Source organism: Gadus macrocephalus, chromosome 17 (assembly GCF_031168955.1).
Source record: "Gadus macrocephalus chromosome 17, ASM3116895v1".
NCBI lineage: Eukaryota > Metazoa > Chordata > Actinopteri > Gadiformes > Gadidae > Gadus > Gadus macrocephalus.
Genome location: NC_082398.1, coordinates 4,253,039 through 4,276,672, shown reverse-complemented (window position 1 = coordinate 4,276,672; position 23,634 = coordinate 4,253,039). Strand labels below are relative to the sequence as shown.

At 47.9% G+C, this 23,634-nt stretch overlaps 4 protein-coding genes and 1 long non-coding RNA gene across 7 annotated transcripts in view; 2 read left to right on the top strand and 3 right to left on the bottom strand.

The window, feature by feature from the left end:
* Positions 1-23,634, bottom strand: part of dok1b (docking protein 1b) — a 72,804-nt gene that overhangs the window by 13,340 nt on the left and 35,830 nt on the right. The gene's annotated exons all lie outside the window — the stretch shown is intronic.
* nagk (N-acetylglucosamine kinase) lies at positions 695-7,149 on the top strand. Its single transcript, XM_060076872.1, is given in 14 exon segments — positions 695-840; positions 1,405-1,489; positions 1,615-1,713; positions 2,495-2,635; positions 3,414-3,458; positions 3,460-3,526; positions 3,971-4,083; positions 4,576-4,618; positions 4,621-4,662; positions 4,773-4,870; positions 5,022-5,063; positions 5,065-5,098; positions 6,480-6,601; positions 6,603-7,149. Coding segments are annotated over 14 exon segments (1,044 nt in total). The 5' UTR covers positions 695-811; the 3' UTR covers positions 6,687-7,149.
* On the bottom strand, positions 6,837-7,488 carry LOC132475655 (uncharacterized). The gene is made up of 2 exons (XR_009529957.1): positions 7,416-7,488; positions 6,837-7,201 (listed from the first exon to the last, which is right to left on the bottom strand). It is a non-coding gene; the product is annotated as an uncharacterized LOC132475655 (long non-coding RNA).
* Positions 7,759-11,399, top strand: LOC132475621 (uncharacterized). The gene is made up of 5 exons (XM_060076853.1): positions 7,759-8,006; positions 8,404-8,590; positions 9,188-9,290; positions 9,776-9,959; positions 10,593-11,399. Exons 1-5 carry the CDS (start codon positions 7,983-7,985, stop codon positions 10,698-10,700), a joined length of 606 nt encoding a protein of 201 aa, XP_059932836.1. The 5' UTR covers positions 7,759-7,982; the 3' UTR covers positions 10,701-11,399.
* On the bottom strand, positions 11,688-19,840 carry paip2b (poly(A) binding protein interacting protein 2B). Of its 3 annotated transcripts, none has more exons than XM_060076863.1 (4): positions 19,819-19,840; positions 15,026-15,189; positions 14,501-14,683; positions 11,688-13,923 (listed from the first exon to the last, which is right to left on the bottom strand). In XM_060076863.1, the coding sequence occupies exons 2-4, from the start codon at positions 15,176-15,178 to the stop codon at positions 13,867-13,869; spliced, it is 393 nt and encodes a 130-aa protein (XP_059932846.1). In that variant the 5' UTR covers positions 15,179-15,189; positions 19,819-19,840; the 3' UTR covers positions 11,688-13,866. The 3 variants fall into 3 exon arrangements, with proteins under 3 accessions (XP_059932846.1, XP_059932845.1, XP_059932844.1); XM_060076862.1 differs by lacking the exon at positions 19,819-19,840 and adding an exon at positions 19,229-19,486; XM_060076861.1 differs by lacking the exon at positions 19,819-19,840 and adding an exon at positions 18,595-18,750.

The following is a 23,634-nucleotide window of genomic DNA, read 5'->3' as shown; positions in this document are numbered from 1 at the left end:
GTATTATCCTCCATCTGCTTCTACTGTAACACAGTTATAAACTGTAACGGCAGTTGTTTGGTTTAATTTGCCTACAGGACTAGGGGTGGTCAGCCTAATGGCAGCAGACCACCCTAGTCCTGTAGGCAAATTAAACCAACAACTGCGATCGCTGCGAGCTGCTAAATTACGATGGATTGGGGGGTATAGACTGCAATGATGACCGACCAGGGAAGGACAACACAATTTTAGCAACATTGGAGTGTATATAATCCTACATCCATGTGTGCTGCTATGAGTGATGATGGTGAGTGATACCTGAACAGGAAAGACACTACAAACACATGAATGGCTATTGAATCCAGTGTCTATCCTTTCCTGTTTATTATCTTTGTACCTGTGAGTTTGCACAAAGGCACCATTGTGGGTCACACAGCTTCTTTGTATATTTGTGAAAGGAGTGTTTACCCAGAGCTGATGATATGCTGATGTATGTCAGATCTATCCAGCGGAAATTAATGTATTTGAATTTGCTGAACAGTAAGAAAAAAAGAAAAGAGAAATCATTGTTACATTGTTCATTTCTTTCTTTCTTTCTTTCTTTCTTTCTTTCTTTCTTTCTTTCTTTCTTTCTTTCTTTCTTTCTTTCTTTCTTTCTTTCTTTCTTTCTTTCTTCTCTCTATCCTTCTGTATGTATCTGTCTATCCATGTCCGTCTTTTCTTCTTCTTTCTTAGTAAAAAGCCTGCCACCGTGTGGCGGCTGGTTGCCACTGCATCCAGTACCTTTCCCTGTGACCTGCGCACTGCGCTCCAACCAAACAGGAAGGGAGACATGGCACTGGTGTTCGGCGGTGTGGAGGGGTGAGCGGAGATTTAATGTATATAATATCGGATAAACCTGAATTTGAAAGATATATTTTGTGTGTTGCTCACTGGTGTGATAACGATGAGCGTCCAGGGTTATCGGCTGCTGTTGTCATTCTGAAATAGACTCGTACTTCTATTCTAAAGGGCAGAAGGATTTCCCTTACTATTTTCAGTTCTGCTTAAGTTACTAAATGGTTAATAACAACAACAGTATTAAAAAAAAAAAAAACACGCAATTGAATACTTACGTAGTGTTTCAACAAAGGAGAGATTGAGACTGTTTTCTTACTTTGTTTTTCTGTGTACTAAAGTTAAACGGACATTCAATACTAAGATAGCATCAGCCGGGTTTGGTCCATACCCCAGCATATCTTTTCAGGAATGTACACATCAGCAGTTTACAGCTCTGTTACTCTTAAAACAACTGTAAGTTAGAGCATCGGAACCAACCTTCCAGTATAGTTGGTTTCAAATGCGTGACAGTCTCTCTTCTAAGGATTAATGGAGAACTGAAAAACTCGATTCAATTCAAATGTATTATTTCTTCTCGGCCCCCAGAGGAGGTACAACACTCCAAGCTGTTCTGTTGGCAGGAGATGGGAAAATCCTGGCTGAGACGGAGGGACCCTCCACCAACCACTGGGTAGGTCATCCATGGATGGATGAACCCCAAGTGAATCCCCATATCAAGCTGTTGTCTCAATAAACACAGTGTTTGTGTACATCCGTGTGTGTGTGTGTGTGTGTCACTGCGTCCATTCTCCCTAGCTGGTGGGCGTGGATAAATGCGTAGAGGCCATCAACGACATGGTCCAGAGGGCCAAGAAGGAGGCGGGCCTTGACCCCGACACACCTCTGTACTCATTGGTCAGTGTAACTGTCTGTCGAGCAGCCGTACATCCATGAATCCCTGCGTATACCTGTACTGCCGGAGTCTTCTCACAGTCATTTCGATGTGTGTGTGTGCATGTGATTGTGTGTGCTTGTGCATGTGTGTGTGTGGTCTGCGGGTGTTTGTGCGTGCGGGTGTGCCTGTGTTTGTGTGCGGCTGTTTTTGTGTGTGTGCTTCTGCGTGTGTGTCTGCGTACGTCTACGTGTGTGTGCGTCTACGTGTGTGTGCGTCTACGTGTGTGTGCGTGCGTCTACATGTGTGTGTGTCTGTGTGTGTGTGTCTACGTGTGTGTGTGTGTTGGTGTGTGTGTGCATCTACGTGTGTGTTTGTATGTGCGTGCGTCTACTTCTGTGTGTATGCGTCTGTGTGTATGCGTCCGCGTATGGTGTGTGTATGTGCGTCTACATATGTGTGGTGTGTGTGTGTGTGTGTGTGTGTGCGTGTGTTTGTCTACATGTGTGTGTGTGTGTGTGTGCATGTGTGTGTGTGTGCGTGTGTTTGTCTACATGTGTGTGCGTGTGCGTGTGCATGGGCGTGTGTGCGTGTGCGTGCGTGTGTGTGTGTGTGTGTGTGTGTGTGTGTGTGTGTATGTGTGTGCGCGTGCGTGCGTGTGTGTGTGTGTGTGTGTGTGTGTGTGTGTGTATGTGTGTGCGCGTGCGTGCGTGTGTGTGCGTGCGTGTGTGTGTGTGTGTGTGTGTGTGTGTGTGTGTGTGTGTATGTGTGTGCGCGTGCGTGCGTGTGTGTGCGTGTGTGTAGGGCCTGTCCCTGAGCGGGGCGGAGCAGAAGGAGGGCCATCGAGACGCTCACCGTGGAGCTGCAGCGCCGCTTCCCGTCCTCAGCCACAATTACCTCATCACCACCGACACCTTCGGCGCCATGGCAACCGCCAGCGACCACGGGTAACCAGCCCTAACGACGCTAAGCCTCTTCCTCAGATACAAGTTCAACATCCCGCCCCCCCCCCCCACCCCCTCCCCCCTAATTAAAATCTGCACAGACCAGACTGCGTTGGGGCCTGTTCCACCGCACCGTCGACACAGAGCAGAGACACAGGAATGACGCATCACCAGGAGCTCCTGGCCTGTGGTTAGCTTCTTACTGTGCAGCTGTAATCAATGGAAGTGTAGGTGATTGCTTTGACAACACATTGCCTGTTCTTTTTTTGCAAGAACATTCACTATAGCTTATCCCTCGCTCTGGTTCCATCGAATAATGCGATAATCCCAGAGTAGTATCATACGCAGTATCCATCACTCTTGGACTACCATTCTACCGTAAATTAGACCATTCTATACCAGGGAAGTGTTTAGGGCGAGTTTTTATGGGCGAGATTTTATAATAGTGATAAAGAGTAATTAAAGGGACGCTTGGACATTGTCCTTTCATTACTCTGTTTTGATGCAGGGAATTTATCTTCTTTAATCTCTCTCTCCCCCGCTCTGACGCCCATTGAGATGGTGACTGTGATTAAGGGTTATATGAATAACACTTGAATGACATATGACACCTCTCGCTCTCTCTTCCTCTGTATATCCCTACCTCTCTCTCTCTCTCTCTCTCTCTCTCTCTCTCTCTCACTCTCTCTCTCTCTCTCTCGTCTCTCTCTCTCTCTCGTCTCTCTCTCTCTCTCTCTCTCTCTTCTCTCTCTCTCTCTCTCTCTCTCTCTCTCTCTCTAGGGGGCATCGTGTTGATATCGGGGACGGGCTCCAACTGTAAGCTGTTTAAACCCCGACAGCTCCAGCGCGGGAAGCGGCGGGTGGGGTCACCTGATGGGGGACGAGGGGTCAGGTAACCACCGGCAACTGTACCCCAACACTCTATGAAATGGACCACACAGCCAGACAGAGTTACACTTCAAATGCCCCAGAAGCTTACCCTCCTCTTGGAGGTGACCCCATCAACCCAGACAGAGCCCCTCACATCCACACACAGCTCGCCACCGGGGTCCCCTCGTCGTGACCACGCCGGGCGACAGAAAAAGGCTCTTTGATGTTACTAAAACGGCAAGACCGAAGCTGGGAGCAAAGGAGAACGCTCACCCACTGTTGGTTGAGTCTGGCGAAAAACCTTTTTCTCCCGTCTTCCCAAAATGTCATATCGTTGTAACAGTGAAAAAAATGGTGTAGATTTCTATGCTGAAGATCCTGAGTGTACGACATGTTACCATGTTTATAACAAAGGCTAAAACCACATTGGTGTCATGGTTGAGGTATTGATATTCTCTTCTCTCAGGTTTCTGGATCTCTCACTTGGGGGTCAAGACGGTGTTCGATGCCGTGGACAACTATGCCACGCCCCCCCGTGACATCACCTTCACCAAGAAGGCCATGGAGGAGTACTTCAAGGTCAGAGGGCGACGCCAACATGCAAGGATGTTTATTGTGATTAGCACAAAAAAACATTGGAAAACGTTACAAATCCCGAGGCCCCAAGATCCAATTAAAGTCTCCGAAAGCATCTGCACTTTGAATTCCATTTTATTCCAATAAGATTAAAAGCCCATTTAATATTTTTTCTCTTTCTCTCTCCATCTGCCTGTCTCTGCCGGTAAAACTCTATAAACTCTCTCTCTCTCAAACATATCTCTCTCCCTTTCTCTCTCTTTCTCTGTGCATCCCTCTCTCTCTCTCTCTCCCCTTCTCTGTATGTTCTCTCTCTCTCTCTCTCTGTCTCTCTCTCCCTTTCTCTCTCTCTCTGTGCATCCCTCTCTCCCTCTCTCAACTTCTCTGTATGTCTCTCTCTCTCTCTCTCTCTCTCTCTCTCTCTCTCTCTCTCTCTCTCTCTCTCTCTCTCTCTCTCTCTCTTCCCTTCTCTCTCTGTCTCCCTCCACGTCCAAGGTGTCAGATCTGATGGGCATGCTGCCTCACCTCTACAGAGACTTCAGAAGTCTCACTTTGCTGGCTTCTGCAGGAGACTGGCTGAAGGTAGGCTAGAGTTTACTAGCCCTATGAATGAATGGCATAATACCAAATGCATTATAGACTAAATAACCTTGTGTGTGTGCGTGCGTGTGTGTGTGTGTGTGTGTGTGTAGGTGCGAAGGCAGGGGACGCTCTGTGTCTCCATATATTCCGCGAGGCCGGCAGGGTGTTGGCTAAGCATGTGCAGGCGGTCCTGCCTACAGCCAAGGAGGTAGGACACACACACACACACACACACACACACACACACACACACACACACACAACACACGCACACAAAATTTAAACAAGGCATTTATTTGTAGTTTTCCGCCCTTAGACTACGTCTTATTTCTCCCCCCCCCCCCCCCCTCCCCGCTCAGGCTCTGCTGGGGGCTGAGGGGGGTCTCCCCATCCTCTGTGTTGGGGTCCGTGTGGGGGAGCTGGGAGTTCCTGAAGCAGGTGAGTCTTAAGAACCACTCCCACCCATCAATCGCGCACCATTTGTATGAAGGTATTATTCACAAATGTGTACGAGTAAATTTGAAGTCCTAAATATTTATTTTGCATGTGTACTCTAAAGTCACAAATGTGTAACAGTACATTTGAAGTCGTAAATATTTTTTCTACCATTGTAAACACAGAATAGGGTCTACGAGTTCACAAGTCTGTGTTACAGGTGCACAAATCCTATCCTGTGCATCACAACTTCAAAGAGTCATAGTCATAGATTTTTTAAACTACCCTGGGACCATCCAAGCAGACCACTAATAATACATTGAAGGACATTTGGGGGGAATTCAGTTGAACTAAGTAATTTAATTTGACATAATGTAAGATACCCAACTCGGTCGTGTAGGATGCCCTCTTGTCTACTTTTTGTACCACGTAGACGTGTTGCAAAAGTATCCGCAAGAAAAACAACAGCTGAGACTCGTAGCAGCAGATCCGAGCAGTTGTATCGATGGACTTGTGCTCGCTCATTAAAATGCTCATTGAAAATAGCGGGCTATATCATTTCATTTGTGAGGAAATATTTCACAGATGTGCAACTTCTGATGCATTAGTTCACATTTGGGTTTACGAATGCACAAGTTTTGCTTATGTTCTCTGATTGTGAAACACGGGTGTATGAATGTGTTTTGGACCAACTGCGCCGCAATGATAGTAGCAAAGTGTAAATTGCATGACTCTTTGAAGTTGTGATGCACAGGATAGGATTTGTGCACCTGTAACACAGACTTGTGAACTCGTAGACCCTATTTAGTGTTTAATGGTTAAAAGATTATTTACGACATCAAATGTACTGTTACACATTTGTGACTTTAGTGTACGCATACAAAATCTGCAGTTACAGGTGCTAAATACTTTTGCTACAATAATACCTTCATACATTTGGACCAATCACAACAAGTGGAAGACATTGACGGGGCCTATCAAAGGAAGCTCCCTGCTGTGGTCCCAAGGGCTGAACGTATTGGGAAGCTTCGCAACAGAACGCTCAACCTTTTTGCAGTTCTACCAACAAATGCCAGCCCTGTGATTCTATTAGTTATTGTCTTGTGAGGGGCACCGATATTCAATTATTTCCCGCTTTCCTCGTCCTTCCACTCCCTCTCTCTCAACCTAATCTCTCTCTCTCTCTCTCTCTCTCTCTCTCTCTCTCTCTCTCTCTCTCTCTCTCTCTCTCTCAACCTAATCTCTCTCTCTCTCTCTCTCTCTCTCTCTCTCTCTCTCTCTCTCTCTCTCTCTCTCTCTCTCTCTCTCTCTCCTCTCTCTCTCTCTCTCTCTCTCTCTCTCTCTCTCTCTCTCTCTCTCTCTCTCTCCCCCCCCCCCCCTCACAGGCTTCACTGAGGGCCTCGCCAGTGTGGCGGGCTCCAAACCCTTCGCCGGCCGTTTCCATGGCTACCGCCTCCTGACCTTGCAGCAGTCGTCTGCGCTGGGCGGGGCGGGCCTTGGGGCCCCGCAGCGTGGGCGCCACGGTGACGCTGGACTACGCGGCCAATGCCAGCGTCTTCTACCAACACACCTTCACGAGCGGCCAATGAGCATTGAGCTTCACAAAGCGGGGGTCCAATCAGGTGGCCTTCTGTTGATAATGAATTCAAAATAAGAATGAGGAAGTTTATTCCCTGTTAAGCAATCTGAAAACTACAGATCATTTCATTCTATTTATCACGATGATATCCGGTCTAATATTGTGCGTGTGTGTGTGTGTGTGTGTGTGTGTGTGTGTGTGTGTGTGTGTGTGTGTGTGTGTGTGTGTGTGTGTGTGTGTGTGTGTGTGTGTGTGTGTGTGTGTGTGTGTGTCTGTTTGCATGATGTCTGGTGGTCTGTAGCATAACCCATTAGGCCAGAGACACTCTGACGATCAGGTTTACACTCCAATCAAACTTTGGCTGTAGATGGCCAGCAGTATGTTTACAGATATTTTGTAATTAAGGTGCATTTTTCTTATTTTCTGTTCTGTAATTATCTTGTAATTTTTGCAATAAAAGTGTTTTGGCATCATTTTGAGTCTTGTTATTTAAAATCCATTTTAAAAGGGTTGAATTAGATGAATCTAGATGAAGCTGGATAATAATAATATAATAATAATACATTTAATTTAGAGGCGCCTTTCAAGACACCCAAGGTCACCTTACAGAGCATATAGTCATCATTCAAAACTATGTAAAACAGACTAGGAATAAAAGGAAAACAGAGGTTAAACATGAAGAATAATAATAATTAATAACACTCAAAGACGCCTAAAGTGAAGGGGGGACCTCACTAACCACCACCAATGTGGATACGTGTTAAGTGTTGTTTATTCTGAGCTAAACAATAGTCTCATTAACACTTCCATCTCAACTCAAAACTCACCTGTTCAAACTCGCACACAACGTCTAACTGATCACTGTTTTGATTTTTATTTTATTTTTTTTGTTTTGTTTTGTCTTGTTTTTGTTTTATTTATTTCTTATTGCTTATGTTAATTTATTTATTTATTTATTTTTTTCCACAATGTCTTGTTTTTTAAAAAATGTATGATGACTATATGCTCTGTAAGGTGACCTTGGGTGTCTTGAAAGGCGCCTCTAAATGAAATGTATTATTATTATTATTATTATTATCTAATTGTAAAATAACTCATTCAAAATCAGCCTAATTCATCAGTGGTGCTAGATTATTACCGTGGCAACCACGGAATAGCGGCTGTTTGTGTACGAGCCTGTAGTGTGTGTTCAGCACCTCAGTGACATCACAATCCATCCAACATTCCGGGCCGGCCAATAGGATTCTCGGAACCCGGTGTTGGACCCTCCCAGTCTGCAGGAGAGACAGAGCACTCAGGACTGAAGATGAGTTACACTGAATACAGAAAGGTAAAGAGATATAATAGATATATTTGATAGGCTAGGTAGTTGTTCTTTTGAGTTTGTGTGGGAGTATGTTTGTAAGTTTTAAAAATGAGTTTGTTTTAGGAGTTGTACAGCTGTGTGACTACCAATGGGTTAAACTTATTCCTGACAGGATTTAAGCATTTGGTTGTTTTTGTGTGCAAGTGTGATGAAATGAAGGCAATCACTCAAATTGTAGTAGCTACAAAAATGTTACTCTAGCTATTCTATCTAACCAAAACATTTATTACTTAAAGTTAAGACTGTAGACTCTACACTGTGCAACTATCCGTACACACACACACCACACACAAACACAGGGGCTATGTCTAAGTTTGTGTTGTCGGTGTGTGTGTGTGTGTGTGTGTGTGTGTGTGTGCAGCCCTTCCTCCCTGCTCTCAGAGCCCCCCCATCAGGCTCCGGGCTGATGAAGGCCCCCCCCTCCTCCTCATCTCGCTCTGCTTTAAGAGTGGCCTTGCCCCCCCTAAGCTCCACCCCCAGAATGGCGTGGACGCAGGAAGTGGGAGGGCCACGACAGCCAATGAGAAGCCTGCGTCCAACGGTGGAAGGTATTAGGAGACACAATTTTAACTCTGTGGGTTTCCTGATGTACTGACCTTTTTCCACTAAATATAAAACACCAATACATTTATATACACATCCTTGTCCTGTGTGCGGACAGGAAGTGAATAGGTGTTTCTATCTTCTAACCCTGTTAACAAACATTAACTAACCCCTGTCCAGAAAATGTGAAAGTATGTGACTAGGGCTGATTTGCAATCTATCAAATCGGTAAAAAATACCCTCGTTTCCACGTGGGAATACCTCAGGAGATGGAGTTGGCTTCTTAAAGGAGATCCGAAGCCCAAAGCCAATTGTAGTTGGGTTTGAATGAGAGGACTATCTCTACAGGTTAAAGGTTAAGTTATAAGTTAAACCTGTGCTCTGCTTATCGAGACTGAATTGAAGGGGGATTAACGGGAGAGCCAGCAGCCTCAGAATAAACTAAACTTGAGTTGCAAAATCTTGACTTGCAAATCCCCTAATGAACCCCTGACCTGTTATTCCTTGGTGTTTAAATGTAAGTAAGCTTTTATGTGTGTGTGTGTGTGTGTGTGTGTGTGTGTGTGTGTGTGTGTGTGTGTGTGTGTGTGTGTGTGCGCTAGGTAACCAGGTTGATGAAACCACCAGCCATCAGAAGATCAGTCGGGCTCTCATTGGGAGGGCTAGAAACAGCTTCCCCGACCCTCCAACCAGACAGCTCATCTTGTAAGACACACACACACACACACACACACACACACACGTTTCTATCAAACGAACCATCGTCTTACCATCAACGGGTGCCTTGTGCTGATTGACCTCAATTGATTTCCTCCCACTCTTCAACCCACCTCCCTCCCTCTCTCCCTCCACCCCTCTCCCTCCCTCCATCCATTCGCCCGCCATCCATTCTTGCTCTCGCTCTCCATCCCTCTCAATCTCTCCACCTTCCCTCTCTCCCTCCCTCCCTCCCTCCACCTGTCATCCTGCCCTCCCTCTCTCCCTCCCTCCCTCCCTCCCTCCACCTGTCATCCTGCCCTCCCTCCCTCCATCGTCCATCCTCCCGCCATCCATTCTTACTCCCTCTTTCCCTCCCTCCATCCTCCCTCTCTCCCTCCTTCCTCTCCCTCCCTCCCTCCTCCCCCCTCACTCCCTCCATCCTCCCTCTCCCCCTCTCTCCAACCTCCCTCTCCCTCCCCCCCCCCCCCTAGCCGTCAGTCGTACTCCGAGTACGATGACAAGTTCCGGGTCCCTGGGGGTCCCTTCCTGCCCCGTGTGCCGCGGGGCAGCACCCTCCACCCGGCTCACATCCCGCCTGGGGTCCGCTACACCGCCCCCCAGGGGAAGACCCTGCAGACCGAGTACCAGGCCTGCTTCACGGGCAGAGCCGGCATGGTTAGCTTAGCACCGCCAACATCGACAGCCTGGGCTTTGCTGCAGAGCTGTTAAAACATTTGTAATGGACTTAAAGGTCCCGTGTTATACCACCAGGTGGGAGTGGGATTAGGCGGTACTAACAGTTTTAAATATATCTGCTTCATGGTCACAGGTGGGCGTTTTTACCTAGGTGTGTGACGGATAGATGAGCACCAGTTTGCTACAGTCCACTGGGTAGGCTGGTAAGACTGATCTGTCCAGCACACATCTAGGCAGACACGCCCACTTGTGATGTCAAGAGGAGGCCGATTTTCAAAACGGCTCGTAACTGCTGATCACACTCACACCCGGTGGTATAACGCCACCTTTAAGGTTCATGGTAGGACTCGAGTGAGAGTGAGCATGTCAATGTCCCCACTTAGAGCTGCAATGTTGCAACTAGTCAAAGCAACCCGACCACAAAGCACGCCTTGTAGCCAAGGTGTGTGTACTTGAACTGTTCCGTTGCAAAAGTACGAAAACATGTTACATGTTGACTTGTTTCCAGGGTGGTCTTGCGGTGGTAACAATTTGTTTGAATCCATGTTGCAGGTGCGGAGTTAATGTGTTATTGTGAGTCATTGTGTGTGTGTGTGTGTGTTTGTGTTTCAGCTGGCCCGTCAGAAGGACCGGAAGTTAATGAACAAGCACGTCACCACGAGCAGAATCTGTCATCTTCCCCCCTATTGCCACTTGAACCTGAATTACGTGAACTATTAATAAAGACCCTTTAGAGAGGGAAATTAGATTATGCCCATGTTCATCCAGACATTAAATATGAAGACAATGCAAACTGTTTAACTGGATGAATACAAACCTGTTTAGAAATATTGATTCAACATTTTTAAAGCGTTACACAAACCCATACTGCATCCATCCTATTAGACCGATAATGCATGAACAATATATAACCAGCACTCGTTCAGCTGCAATGAGAAGTTCCTTCCTAGTCTGGTGATCAACTACCAGTCTCTCGCCAGTACATCCATTTGGCCTTCGTTACGATCCATTCCACCTCATCTAGATTCAGCCCTGCACTGCAAATGAGCCATGTAAGGCAGTTCAAGCTCTATACAGCAAAATTAAGTGTCCGATCCGTGGTTATGAATGGACCCGAGAGGGTAACCGAGGCCGAGAGAGGGGGAGAAAAATCTTGAGAAACATTTTAAGGAAAAACGCCTCGATGGTAATCAAACGCTTTTTTTTCTTCTGGGGAAAATAACTGACAGGACAAACTATTACATCTCTCTGCAAGGATACTGCTGTAATCGGTTTGTTATTCAGTGGCGGTTGTCTATGGTTATCAAGAGTTCAGGGGATTATGGCTGTTAGGTTTTGATTCACAGCCTTAGGTTAAAATCCCTGTAGGCGTATTTGAAAGCCTTGCCACTACATGCTCGACAAGGCCTTAAAAATAAGGGTTGAGAAGAAAATACTAGTGAAATAGGGTTCAAAATTAACATGTGGAGAAAACATAATTTTAGATAAGTTATTGGCCTTTGTTTCTTCTGGTTTTTGTTCTTTACGTTGTTACTGGGAGGACATACAGGGATGCTTTCTAGCTTTGTTTTGCCATAATTGCCAGCTGCAAGAAATAAAAAAAACTATGGGGGATAAACATGTGGATGATGTAACACCTAGCAATAAAACCCGAAAGGTGTTTGTACAACGTGCATTCGTAGACATCAAAAGACCAAAACAAAATCATGCCTTTTACATCTTTATTCCTCTTTTTTTCAAGGTTTTTTCTTTGTACTGAAAGTCAATTTGTGTCATCTGGATCTTTTTTTATTTTTTTTTCTTCAACTGACCTTGCTCCCCCCTCCCTCCCTCTACTCATCGAACTCCCCCCAAAAGAAAGAAGCACAAAAAAAAAAAAAAAAAATACACAAAAAGAGAAAGCATTCATGTTGCACAATGCACGTGGCACACATTCCTATTAGCTTTGACCGGGCTGGCGTTCCGCAGTCCTGGCACTGGCGTCAGCGGCGGGGACGACGGGCACACGTGTCTGGGCTCCAGCGCCGCCCTCGACCCCCCCCGTGTACACGTGGAGGTGGAGGAGCGGGGGGCTGGGGGGTTGGCGGACACCCACGCGGAACGCATCGGTCCGCACTTTTTCGGGTGAGCGTGGAGGGGGCAGGAGGTGGAGGAACCGGGCCACGGTCTCGACCCACGGTGGCGTCTGATGAATTATATATTTTTTTAGGGGGCCAATTTAAAAGATAAAAATCTGATAAGATGTAGATTATATCGGGTGGCTTAATCTCATTTCCACATCTCCTTTCTGAGGTGGAATTGCGGCCTTGGCAAATAAGGAACCAACGGATTTCTCCCGTATCGTGCGTCAGAGGCTCATCGCAACTCTGGCATAAACTTGGCTCGGGGTCAAAACTCAAAATAATGAATAAATAGTATTTTATTAGGGCCGCATATTTGCTTTAGTGTGATTGGTCGAGACTATGCCGTTTCCTCCTCCTCCTCTTCCCCTCGCTTGGTGACAAAATGGAACGGCAGCGCCAGAAGCTACGGAAACCCGTTTGGGACACAAATCTCAATTCATTAAAATAAATGGGGGAGAAAAAAAAGACAAAAAAAAAAGGAAAAAAGCCCCTCCCCCCTCCCAAGAAAAGAGGGGGGACATTTGACGAGCTGATCTGGATACGGATGTTTGTGTTTGAGAGGCCGGACAGAGGAACCCCAGAGATGGCCGAGTGCCGGCGTGGTCGTGTTCCAAAAACCAAAAGACGGGTACCGCCAAGACAACCGAACTAGACAGTCCGAGCCGGTGCAACCGCACTTCTCCCGGTTCAGACCAAAACACCGTGACCTAGAAGATTCCAGGAACCGTTTCAACTTAAGTCTGCCCTCACCCCCCCCCCCCACCCCCCCCAACATCGCCCCTACCTCCGCCCGCCTTCCCCTCGACAATGGCCATAAATATAAAACCAACGTCTTTATTCTTTTTCAGAAGCTAAACATCGGATAAAAACATGGATTTCCTCAACAAATTAGGAAAATAATCATGTGTCCATGTTTGCATCTCTTCCGGGGTCTTTTCTGATTCGCCAAGGAAAGAGTCGAGCCGGGCGGAGCACGAGGTGGACGTTTGGGGTTTGGAAACGACCCGCGCCGTTAGCAACCGGCGACCTGCATACACATACCTCTTCACGCGGAGCTTACTTGTGACCTTAATACGAGCGCAGCGCAGCGGGCCTGGCAGAGCCTCGGCGCCCCTCGCCGGGCCCTCGGAGACACGGGATTCGAACCCCGTGGATCGTTGGGACCCTAGCGCTGGTTCACGGACGACTTCGCGCGGCACGTTAGCGTAGCGGAGTTAGCCGTGGGAGCCACTCTAGAACCAGGTGGTTGACTCCGCCCCCTTCGGGACACAGGTAGGGCGGTCGCCTCGTTCTGCACAACACGCCGCCAACAGAATCCGAATAATCTGAAATGTCTGGTATTGATAGCATTAACCCCCCCCCCCCCTCCAGGACTCAGCCGGTATTACAGCCCCGCCCTCCCGACCCGACCCAGCCACCTGCTTCCCCCCCCCACCCCCCCCCAGCCCCAACGTCCCCTAGTTTACAAGAAACAGGAAAGAAATAAAAAGATTAAAGAAACAAAAGACAGAAAATAAACCCCTCACCCCCCAACTGGGCCCGCCAGCGCGCCATTGGCTCGTCTCGTGTGTGTGTGTGTGTGTGTGTGTGTTGGTGTGTGTGTGTGTTGGTGTGTGTGTGGGTTGGTGTGTGTGTGTGTTGGTGTGTGCGCGTATGTGCGGTCAAGGCCGCCAGAGTCTCTGAGAATGTGCACTGAATATGCGTTGGTGTGTAGGTGTGTGCGCGCGCCCCGTGCACGAGCCCCATGGGGGTGAGGGGGACCCCTAGTATTTCTTCCCCGGGATGAACTCCTTGGCCTCCGGATTCAGCACGCTCTTCCTCTGTGGACGGGATGGACGACACGGGGAGGGGAGACAGAACAGCAGAGCGTCAGAACGGGCGAACACGGCGGCACCCGCACCACTAATGACCCTTCTCACTGTTATTTACCCCACTCATTGATTACCTAACGTAAAATTCGCACAGAACCCGTCTCCCAGTTTAATTGGCAAGATGATCAGAAAAGAATACGACACGATGCCTCGTGTTTATCGGCACGTCGCTGTCGTCCGACGGCCGTCTTAGAAAACGGGTCCTTTTTCACATTACAGCGTGTAGGCTGAACGCTTACTCCATAATTGTCCATTATATCCTGCTCCACCTTGCCCCACCCCCACTCGAGGGCTGCAGCACAGGTGCACGCCCGGCAACATGGCCTGAGCGCCCGTTATCCCCGGCCGTCTCCCACTATTAATATTTACCCAGCGCAGGGAAAAAAATGTCACTCAGGTCCCGGGAACGTTTGTGTCGACACCACGACCGGGCGAACGGACGTGCCGCAGTGAAGGACACCACGACGGGAACATCCGAGTATCAGTGTGTGTGCGTGCGTGCGTGCGTGTGTCACGTCCTCCTTACCGCCACTTCTTCCAGGTTGCCATGGTGATCGTTGACGGACATGCCGTTGAGCTGCTGCTGCAGCTGCCCCACGCCCTGGCTGTTGAGGTCCCGCGACGGGATAAACCAGTCCTGGTCCTCCTCCTCCAGCATCTCCTGGAAGCAGCGCTCCAGGAACTCCTGCTCCAGGAGCTCCTCCTCCACCTGGTCGGGAGCGCGGCAGCCATTTTAACGTCACCGCTCGTCATCATATTTTAAACGTGGGGGGGGGGGGGGGGGGGGGAAGGGTAGTCGCTCTCCGTTCAAAATGCATCCGACGCGCAGCGACGCTGCTCCGGTTTGGGATTGTGCCATCGAGCGGCCGTTACCCAACCACACACTCACGATGACACATCTCCGGCCCGCCTCGAGACAAAAGGAAACACAACATCTCTTCCAGGAACCTCTTGCCCTCCCGCTCCAGAGTCATGCTCCCCAGACAGGAGCAGCTCTGGCTCCACCCTCCCCCTCCTCCTCCTCCTCCTCCTCCTCCCAGCCCCCACCCACCTGTCTGTTGTACTCCTCCTCGTTCTCCATCCACATGTACTCGGCGAAGGGGTTGTCGCCCCCCTCTCCCGCATGCCCATTGGCTATGGGCTCCTTTCCCTCCTTGCCTGGGGCTCCACCCCCCGGGGTCTTGGCCACCTCCGGACCGCTCATCTCGGCTGGCTCTGTTGGGGGGGGGGGGGGGGGGGTGAGTCAAGTGTTAACTTAAACAGTTTGAGGTTGATCATAAGATAAAAGCCCCACGGTTATACTGGAGTACAACTGTATTTGCTTTCCCACGTCAAGAGCTCCAAAGGACAGCCGGCACGTGAGGAAACGGCCGAGTACAACGGTGCTAAACCAGAGTTTTGTTCAATCATTGGCGGGACGAGCAGTTTTCCATTAAATGCCGGCGGGAGTTAGGAAGACGTGCACCGTTTGCTCCAATTATTAACCTAGTTAACCAAATCTAGGTTTTAAAAGCAGTAAGACTTCCTCTCCCCCCCCTCCCGCCCCCTCCGCATGCAGGGCCGGAAGCCTTTGAATGCCTCCCTGGCTTCAGGTGAGAACAGTCAGACACTAATCTGGGCGTGTTCCCCAGCGCAGACTTTGTATAAACAAATCGGGCTTCAATAAAAAACCGCGGGCTAACGGTGTTCAGGGCTTACGGGCTAGCGGGAGAACTGAGACACCGAGGAGGAGCGCCATGGGATTAAGGCGAACGTCAAGTGAAGTGTATTCTATCCGGTCAATTCATTCAATTCACGGTAGAAGGGGGGACAGCTGTGGGGCAGAGACGGGACCAACCGGCCGAGTCCAACGGATCTGCCTCGCAGGAGACTGTACACGAGCTTAAACGTCACGGTTCGATTGAGTCAACGAAAAAAAAAACTTCTGAAACAAGTTGTAACACAGCTTTTGGTGTGGATTTCCCACACTAGTCAGGAGTGAGAGGATCTGGAATCGCTTCAGACTACTTTCTGAACTTCTGATGGTCCCATAAATTGATGACGGTGGGTGTAAATATATCTACGATATATATAAAATAGCACGCTTGGTGCTTGTCATTCACAGCTCATCACTGTACACACTTTTGTATCCAAAACATGGCTGCAATCCAATCCGTTTTTAAAACCCTACGCAACAGTGGAATGTCTGTGTGCGTGCGCGAGGCTACTTCAAATTGTTATCCAACGACGTACAGCGTCGTTATGGTTTATAACCGCCAAAACAGCCACAACCGCCAGACACAACTTCTTAATAAAGTCCCTTTTGTTTAGAACAAAATGTACGACACAAATCATCCCAGAATGATTGGTTTGTACACTTTTAAGCACGTCCTAATCCAGGCCAACACAACACACCACAACCAACAATCTTGAAGTGACGACATGAACACCCGTTAGTCATAACGCAAGCATGAACTTACGCCATCGAATTTAAAATCATTTATGAACTGATTGACTGAAGCCAATATTTTTTCCTCCCATCAGTATCTTGGCAATGACATAAAATGAATAATCTAATTATCACCAGGCCCCAAGTGTCTCACATACGAGAGGCAGCCCGACACCATCACATCACTAACCTCAGGCAGACTTACTGTAAGGAGTAAACATCTATTATCCATGTAGGTAAGGAGTCTACCGTGTAGCACACCATGAGCTTTAGAGTATGTTTGATATGGAGAACGTAACACGCATGAAGAGGTGTCCCAGAGTGCTGGGTTTCGGAAATCTACATGTAAAAAATAAATTTTGTATATAACAATAACCCAGACCGTGATTTTTTTTGATAAATAACTTTAGCAAAATATAAGGTGTCCTACCATTTCTTAGCTTTGGCCACCTTATTCACTGATCAAAACATTGGAACTGCTCAATTTAAAAATGACTTTAGAAGGAATAATACGTCTTCAGAATAATAAGGAAAAACGTCTAAAGAGCCATATTGCCTCCATCTATCCGTCATGGAGTTGATCTGCAGTCCAACACCCCAAGGGCAACGGTTTGCATCGGATAACAAATACTATTCATTATCTGAATTCAGAACGAGTGCTTTATGATCTGCAGAGCCTCAAGCAGATAGGGGTTTTAAAACAACACACCAGCAACTCAATTCTAAGAACCCTAATCTCCATTTATTTGCATTGTGACCGAAGACGAACTCACACAAAAGTGACATTTGGGCACCCCGTGACACCAAAGTAAACACACTTAACAGAAGATGGCTCGGTTGGCAACCACACGCCCGTTCCCGTTTGATGACGAGGTCTGAAGACCTGGACACTTACAGGGAAGGAGCTTTGTTGTCAAGTTGTACGCCTTCAAATATTAGTTATTTGCAGGGTTCGGAGCAGTATTAAGCACTAAGGAGGCATCATGGGGCGTTTAGCTCGCCGGAAGATATCAGTCACGTCCCTGCCGGCAAATACTTAAACGATTCAATAGATATCAAAATGTATTAATTAATCCATCATCAACTACATTGATCTATGACTCTTGCTTGGGAGGGAAAAAAGTTCTCAGGGATTAGAAATTCTTGCATGTTTAAAAACATGTTCAACATCAGTGTGATGGGTAAATATATATATATCTGTACCCTCCCTATCTTCAGGCGGAGCGGGCCAGGGTAACGCAACGTCCCATTAGAAAGTTGAATTCGTTGGTCAAATGTCCTCTCAATCCAACATACGAGTTATGTACTACAATATGATGTCAACAAATATTTCGTCCTGCTTACATAAGTCAGCAGTGTTTGAGGATGTCGGACTTGAGGTTGAATCAACTCTATTACGCATCAAAGTACCCAGTGTATCAAGCAAGTTACACACACGTTGTGCAGTAGTCCGATGGCAGGTCCTCAAACCGAGACTGTTAGTAGTGCATCGGTGCTATTGTGCAACTGTAAGCCCGCATTTTGTAACGCAATTGTCAACATAGTAAACGAGGACTTATGTAACGTGCATAAGATGTAGCCTGCGCCGTCGTGGCATCCTCCCCGCCGGCGCCGCTTCACCGGGGACGTCGCGAGGACGTTCCCGCGGCTAGCAGCATGAGCCCCCGTGTCGCGAGGCCTTCCTCAAAAGTTGTTAAATGGATTCCACGAGCTTAGCGCGGCTAATTCCGAGCGGCTAGCTTTTTACGCTTTAACTACAAATAGACAAGCGACCCTCTCCTCGCCGCCGTTGGACGGCCTAAAGACGGAAAAAACTATCCCAGAAACAAAGACCCGAAGACAAGGGGGGCAGCCCGTAATTATTCGGTGGCCGAGCGCCGTGTAACGGAGAGACATTCCTGCGACAACGCAATGATTAAAACGACCACTTTTGTGTGGAAATGCGGGTACAAAAATACGCCGCGCCGACGTTGAAAAGCTGTCCCGTGCACGCGTTGGTGAGTCAGGCCGCGCGGTGCAGCCTGCTCGTGCTAGCATTGCGCTAGCCCCGTGATAGCATGGTGCTACAGCATGGTACAACTGAGCCGGAGCCGTAGCGGGTCAGGAAAACAAGCCGAGAAGGAAGCGATGGAGGCGCACAGCACAAAGGCGTCCAAAACGGTGACATATGGCGAGCCGCCGTCCCACGTTACCTGGCATGGCGTCCTCTGTGCGATTACGGTGCGCGACGAGTCGGGAACTTATTTCAAAGTGCAAAACGGCGTTTGTTCATATATATTTGTTCTCCTCTCCAACGGGGGGGATCTCTCTCTTCGAAGCTACGTAGTTCGCGTTAGCTTAACCCAGATAGCAACCTTGCTAACGCGTAGAAAGCTGGGTTGCGTCGTGGTCACGTGGTCTGACGCTCCACCCTCCCCTACCCCCTCTTCTTCTTCTCTCCGCTTTCAAAACACACATGCTTGCGTGGCTCTGGAGGGAAGGCGATTCGTGTCACGACATTTTAAATTGCCAGATTTTCAGGGGATAATCTACTCGTTGGAGTTATTGAGGGGTCGAAGTGGTTCATTTGAACGACAAAAAGTTACAAGACATGCTCGTTTTCACACACACATTAGTTTTGAAGCCACCGCGTCTAGTTGCATCATCTCGCACGATCACTTGCCAATATTTGGTCAACTTAAAGCATGGCCGAGTCGTCCCAGGGAGAACACAGTCGATGCAACTCTTTGTACGTCATGAGGGGCTATTCCGTAGTCCAGTAGAAGCTGAAAACAATGAGAACGTGCTGTATGGCTTGCAAATCAACTAGCCAATCCGATTACTTACCAAAAACAACAGATTGACTGGACAAGTACAGGCGCAAAAAGGTTGAATCCTGTCGGCAATATCCAAGCCAGCTGTTGAGGAAACGGCTCCCTTTCCGTTATGTATGCACCCGATAAAAGAGCCAGGTGTCGCTAAGTTGCCAGGGATACGCGTTCTCCTACAAGTCCAGTAAACATACGTCTTCTTTGTCTTGGGATTCCGGCTATAAACGCTAGTACGGGAGACGTTCACGGTTTCGGTGTTTCGTCCAGCAGTGGGAGCTGAGAGCAGAACAAAATCCGTCACGTGGTACCGTTCGTCCAGCTCTACTTCGAAGTGATTGGTGCTTCCACATATCACTCATCATCTACACGACCCTCCCCCCCGTATTGCGTTCACGCAAGTAAACAAAACATAACCAGCTTTACTTACTTGCTGCCCTACTTTGAAATCAATGTGTCCAGTTAATATTTTACAAAGTCCATTTTTCAAGACGAATCGTATTTCAGAAACTGCATGTCAGGACTTCAGTGTAGAACAAACTCTTGGATGAGAAAAACATATTATTCAAATTCATGCAACGTATTCCATGACGTTGGTGGCAGGCTTACCTCCAAGTTCCCCAAAACATCTGCGAATGACAGTTAAAATATTCAAATTTGCGTCAACTTCTTCTAAAGCACATTCTTTTGATGCTTTTTAGGAAAGGGGGCTTGTTTTTGGGACAGGGAGGGTTGAGGAGAGGAGATTTGCAGCAATGGTGAACGAGAGGCTGCATCGCCTTGACCGTACGCCAGAGAGCGGTCACGACACACAAACGTTGTCTGGATTTCGATCAAATCGCTGTACCCCAATTTGGCACGCATCCGTGGTGCGTATTCCTGACGTCAAATGTGCTGCACTTGGGTAGTGGCTTTCGTCAACTATGACTCAGTTACACGACCCGGTGCTATTTTGGATGCTTGTTATATTATGTTTACATGACCCATTTCCCTTTTTTACAAATCAGTCTAGTTGACCCTAGTTCCCTGGATATTGGAAACCGGATATTTCAAGGATACATCAGCAGATTCGTTTGAACCAAGCCATACCGTTTATAAAAAATAAATGATGAATGAATAATTTGGGGCTGCTCTTGCCACCCCAAAATCTTTCATCTCAACCATCCCTCACTTTTGTTCTCATGCGTTGTTCATGCAACAGAAGCAATGTTAATGCTTCTATATAATAGTCTCTCTCTCTCTCTCTCTCTCTCTCTCTCTCTCTCTCTCTCTCTCTCTCTCTCTCTCTCTCTCTCTCTCTCTCCCTCGACACTACAAAGTAATAAATCATAAACATAACTTTATGTATCACCTCTGTTCTCTCTGTACTCATGGGCTTCTCTCTCGCTCTCTCTCTCCCCCCTCCCTTTTTGTTCCCTATACTTTCTTCCTGTCTTCCGTAATTTCTGCCTATCCCTCCCAATTTTTTCTTGCTGCTTTCTGCTTTATCTTATTTTCATTTTTTGCACAATGGCCCACACTTTGCTACTGACCTCGCAAAGGCCAATGCTAAGTGTGTGTGTTCGGTCTCAGCTTTTCCTGTGGCTCTGGGTCCCTTCCCTATGGCAAGGCAGGGCCTCTGGAACACACACACACACACACACACACACACACACACACACACACACACACACACACACAGATATAATATCTTTGTTTGTTTTTCACAGAAGTGCAAGAATGCATGGGCATTCTATGTGTGTGTGTGTGTGTGTGTGTGTGTGTGTTCGTCGAGGACCCCCTTCTATAGGGTCACAGCGGCGGAGTCGTTGGAATCCAAGATGGAGGAGGAGTGCTTCGCGGTAGGGCGCTTTCTTCCTGTCAACTGACTCTCTCACTTCCTGTATACGTCTGCACTTCCTGGGTCTGAAGGCCTCGCAGAAGAAGTGGCCGTGGCTCGCGTGAGTGATGTCACACGTAATTCACAATTCACGTCACTCATTTGCCAGTGGGATAGGTTTTACTCTGGTGAACTATGGGAACGGGATCGGTCAGACAATTAGACTTGACTTAACCTCAGCTGAACTGCTTAATAGTCTTGTAATGGATTGACACAGGTTCCCAGCAGGGTTCTGGTTTCAAGGCTAAAGGCCAAAAGTACTGCCCAAAGTTATAAATAATTATATTTTAAGTTGTTGACCACACTGGGCGATTAGTAAGGGCATTTCGAATGTTCCCTTTTGTGGTTCATATTTAATGTTCATCGGACAGAAAAACGATACGGTATAAATCGTGGTTCATGAGGCAATTACCTCGTAAAAAAAAAAAAAAATCACAGAAGGTGGATCTGTTTTTTTTATTAAAGGGTGAAATTTCCCTTTAATAAAAATAAATGTTCTGACTCAAGCGACCCCCACCTTCCCCCGAAAGAAAAGAAGCCTTCGGTGTGCCGGTGTAAGTGCCGGCGCAGGTGAAAAGTCTTGCTCTGTGTTGTCTACAGCCCAGCAGATATGTAGAAGAAAACACGACCAAACAGGGAGAGGCGAGACGGGTGTAACAGACAAGAACACAGGAATATGTTGTTGCCTAGAAACTAAAATGACGAATGGGACCACGGGAGAAACAAAGAGTAGTAACGGTGGCTGGGGGGGGGGGGGGGGGGGGCGGGGGGGGGGGGGAGTGCTAAAGGTGATGATAGCAGACTCCATATGGGGCCCAAAGTGGGGTAGGGGGATGGGGCATAGGGACATGCCAGGTAATGGCTTCCAGACATAAACACACACATGTGCATGGGTATATGTGTGTGTCATTGAGAATGTGTGTGAATACGGGCATGTCTATGTGTGTGAGTGCGTGTGTGTGTGTGTCTCGACTTGCATGTGTGTAAACCTAAGTGCAGGGGGGGAGGGGGGGGTTAATGTATGCTTTCAATCAATTCTCCAGTGGGGGGAATCAGATCCCTGCAGTGTGGATGTGGACCCCCAAGTGCCCGCCACCCCCACACACACACACACACACACACACACACACACACACACACACACACACGCACACATAAACAGCACAGCACACACTAAAACATTTACAGATTAAGTGTACAATTGCTGCAAATGTATTCCTTGGCCCCCTCTCTCTGTTTGCATGAGGCTCGGCTAAAGGCATACACATTACATCACCTTCCTGTGCCGCCCATATAGGACCACACTGAAAGATACTGGAAAAACAACACACTGCACTTTTATAAGAATAAAGGTTTAACGCTTTTTTTTGCAAATTTGCAAGACTTTGATAGAAGGAGGAAGGTGCTTATTTACTGTGTGTGTGTGCGTTAAATGTAATGTCATTGGTGATATGTGTTTTGGGGATTGAACCAGGAGCTGATATGTGTTTGTGGGGCTTTCTTGGAACAGGGAAGAAGAGAGGAAGAGAGGAAGGGGTGAGGTGGGAAAAGCAAGAGAGCTTCTGAGTGTGTGTGTGTGTGTGTGTGTGTGTGTGTGTGTGTGTGTGTGTGTGTGTGTGTGTGTGTGTGTGTGTGTGTGTGTGCGTGTGTGTGTGTGTGTGTGTGTGTGTGTGTGTGTGTGTATGCGTGTGTGTGTGTGTGTGTGTGTGTGTGTGTGTGTGTGTGTATGCGTGTGTGTGTGTGTGTGTGTGTGTGTGTGTGTGTGTGTGTGTGTGTGTGTGTGTGTGTGTGTGTGTGTGTGTGTGGTGCGTGCGTGGCGTGTGTGTGTGTGTGTGTGTGTGTGTATGCGTGTGTGTGTGTGTGTGTGGTGTGTGTGTGTGTGCGTGTGTGTGTGTGTGTGTGTGTGTGTGTGTGTGTGTGTGGTGTGTGTGTGTGTGTGTGTGTGTGTGTGTGTGTGTGTGAGAGAGAGAGAGAGTGCTACAAGACGACCGGGGCACCCCACCTCTCCAATAACACTCAATCCTAGACATGGTGAGGTAACCCCCCCCAGTAGGCCCACTCCCCCTCCCGCCTTATGTGCTGTCACACTCCTCCAACTCTCATTTTCATGTGTGTGTGTTCGTGTTCTCTCACTCTCTCTCTCTCTCTCTCTCTCTCTCTCTCTCTCTCTCTCTCTCTCGCTCACTCTCTCTCTCCACTCTCTCTCTCTCTCTCTCTCTTCTCTCTCTCTCTCTCTCTCTCTGCTCTCTCTCTCTCTCTCTCTCTCTCTCTCTCTCTCTCTCTCTCTCTCTCTCTCTCTCTCCACTCACTCTCTCTCTCTCTCTCTCTCTCTCTCTCTCTCTGCTCTCTCTCTCTCTCTCTCTCTCGCTCACTCTCTCTCTCTCCACTCACTCACTCTCTCTCTCTCTCTCTCTCTCACTCTCTCTCTCTCTCTCTGCTCTCTCTCTCTCTCTCTCTCTCTCTCTCTCCCTCTGCTCTCTCTCTCTCTCTCTCTCTCGCTCACTCTCTCTCTCTCCACTCACTCACTCTCTCTCTCTCTCTCTCTC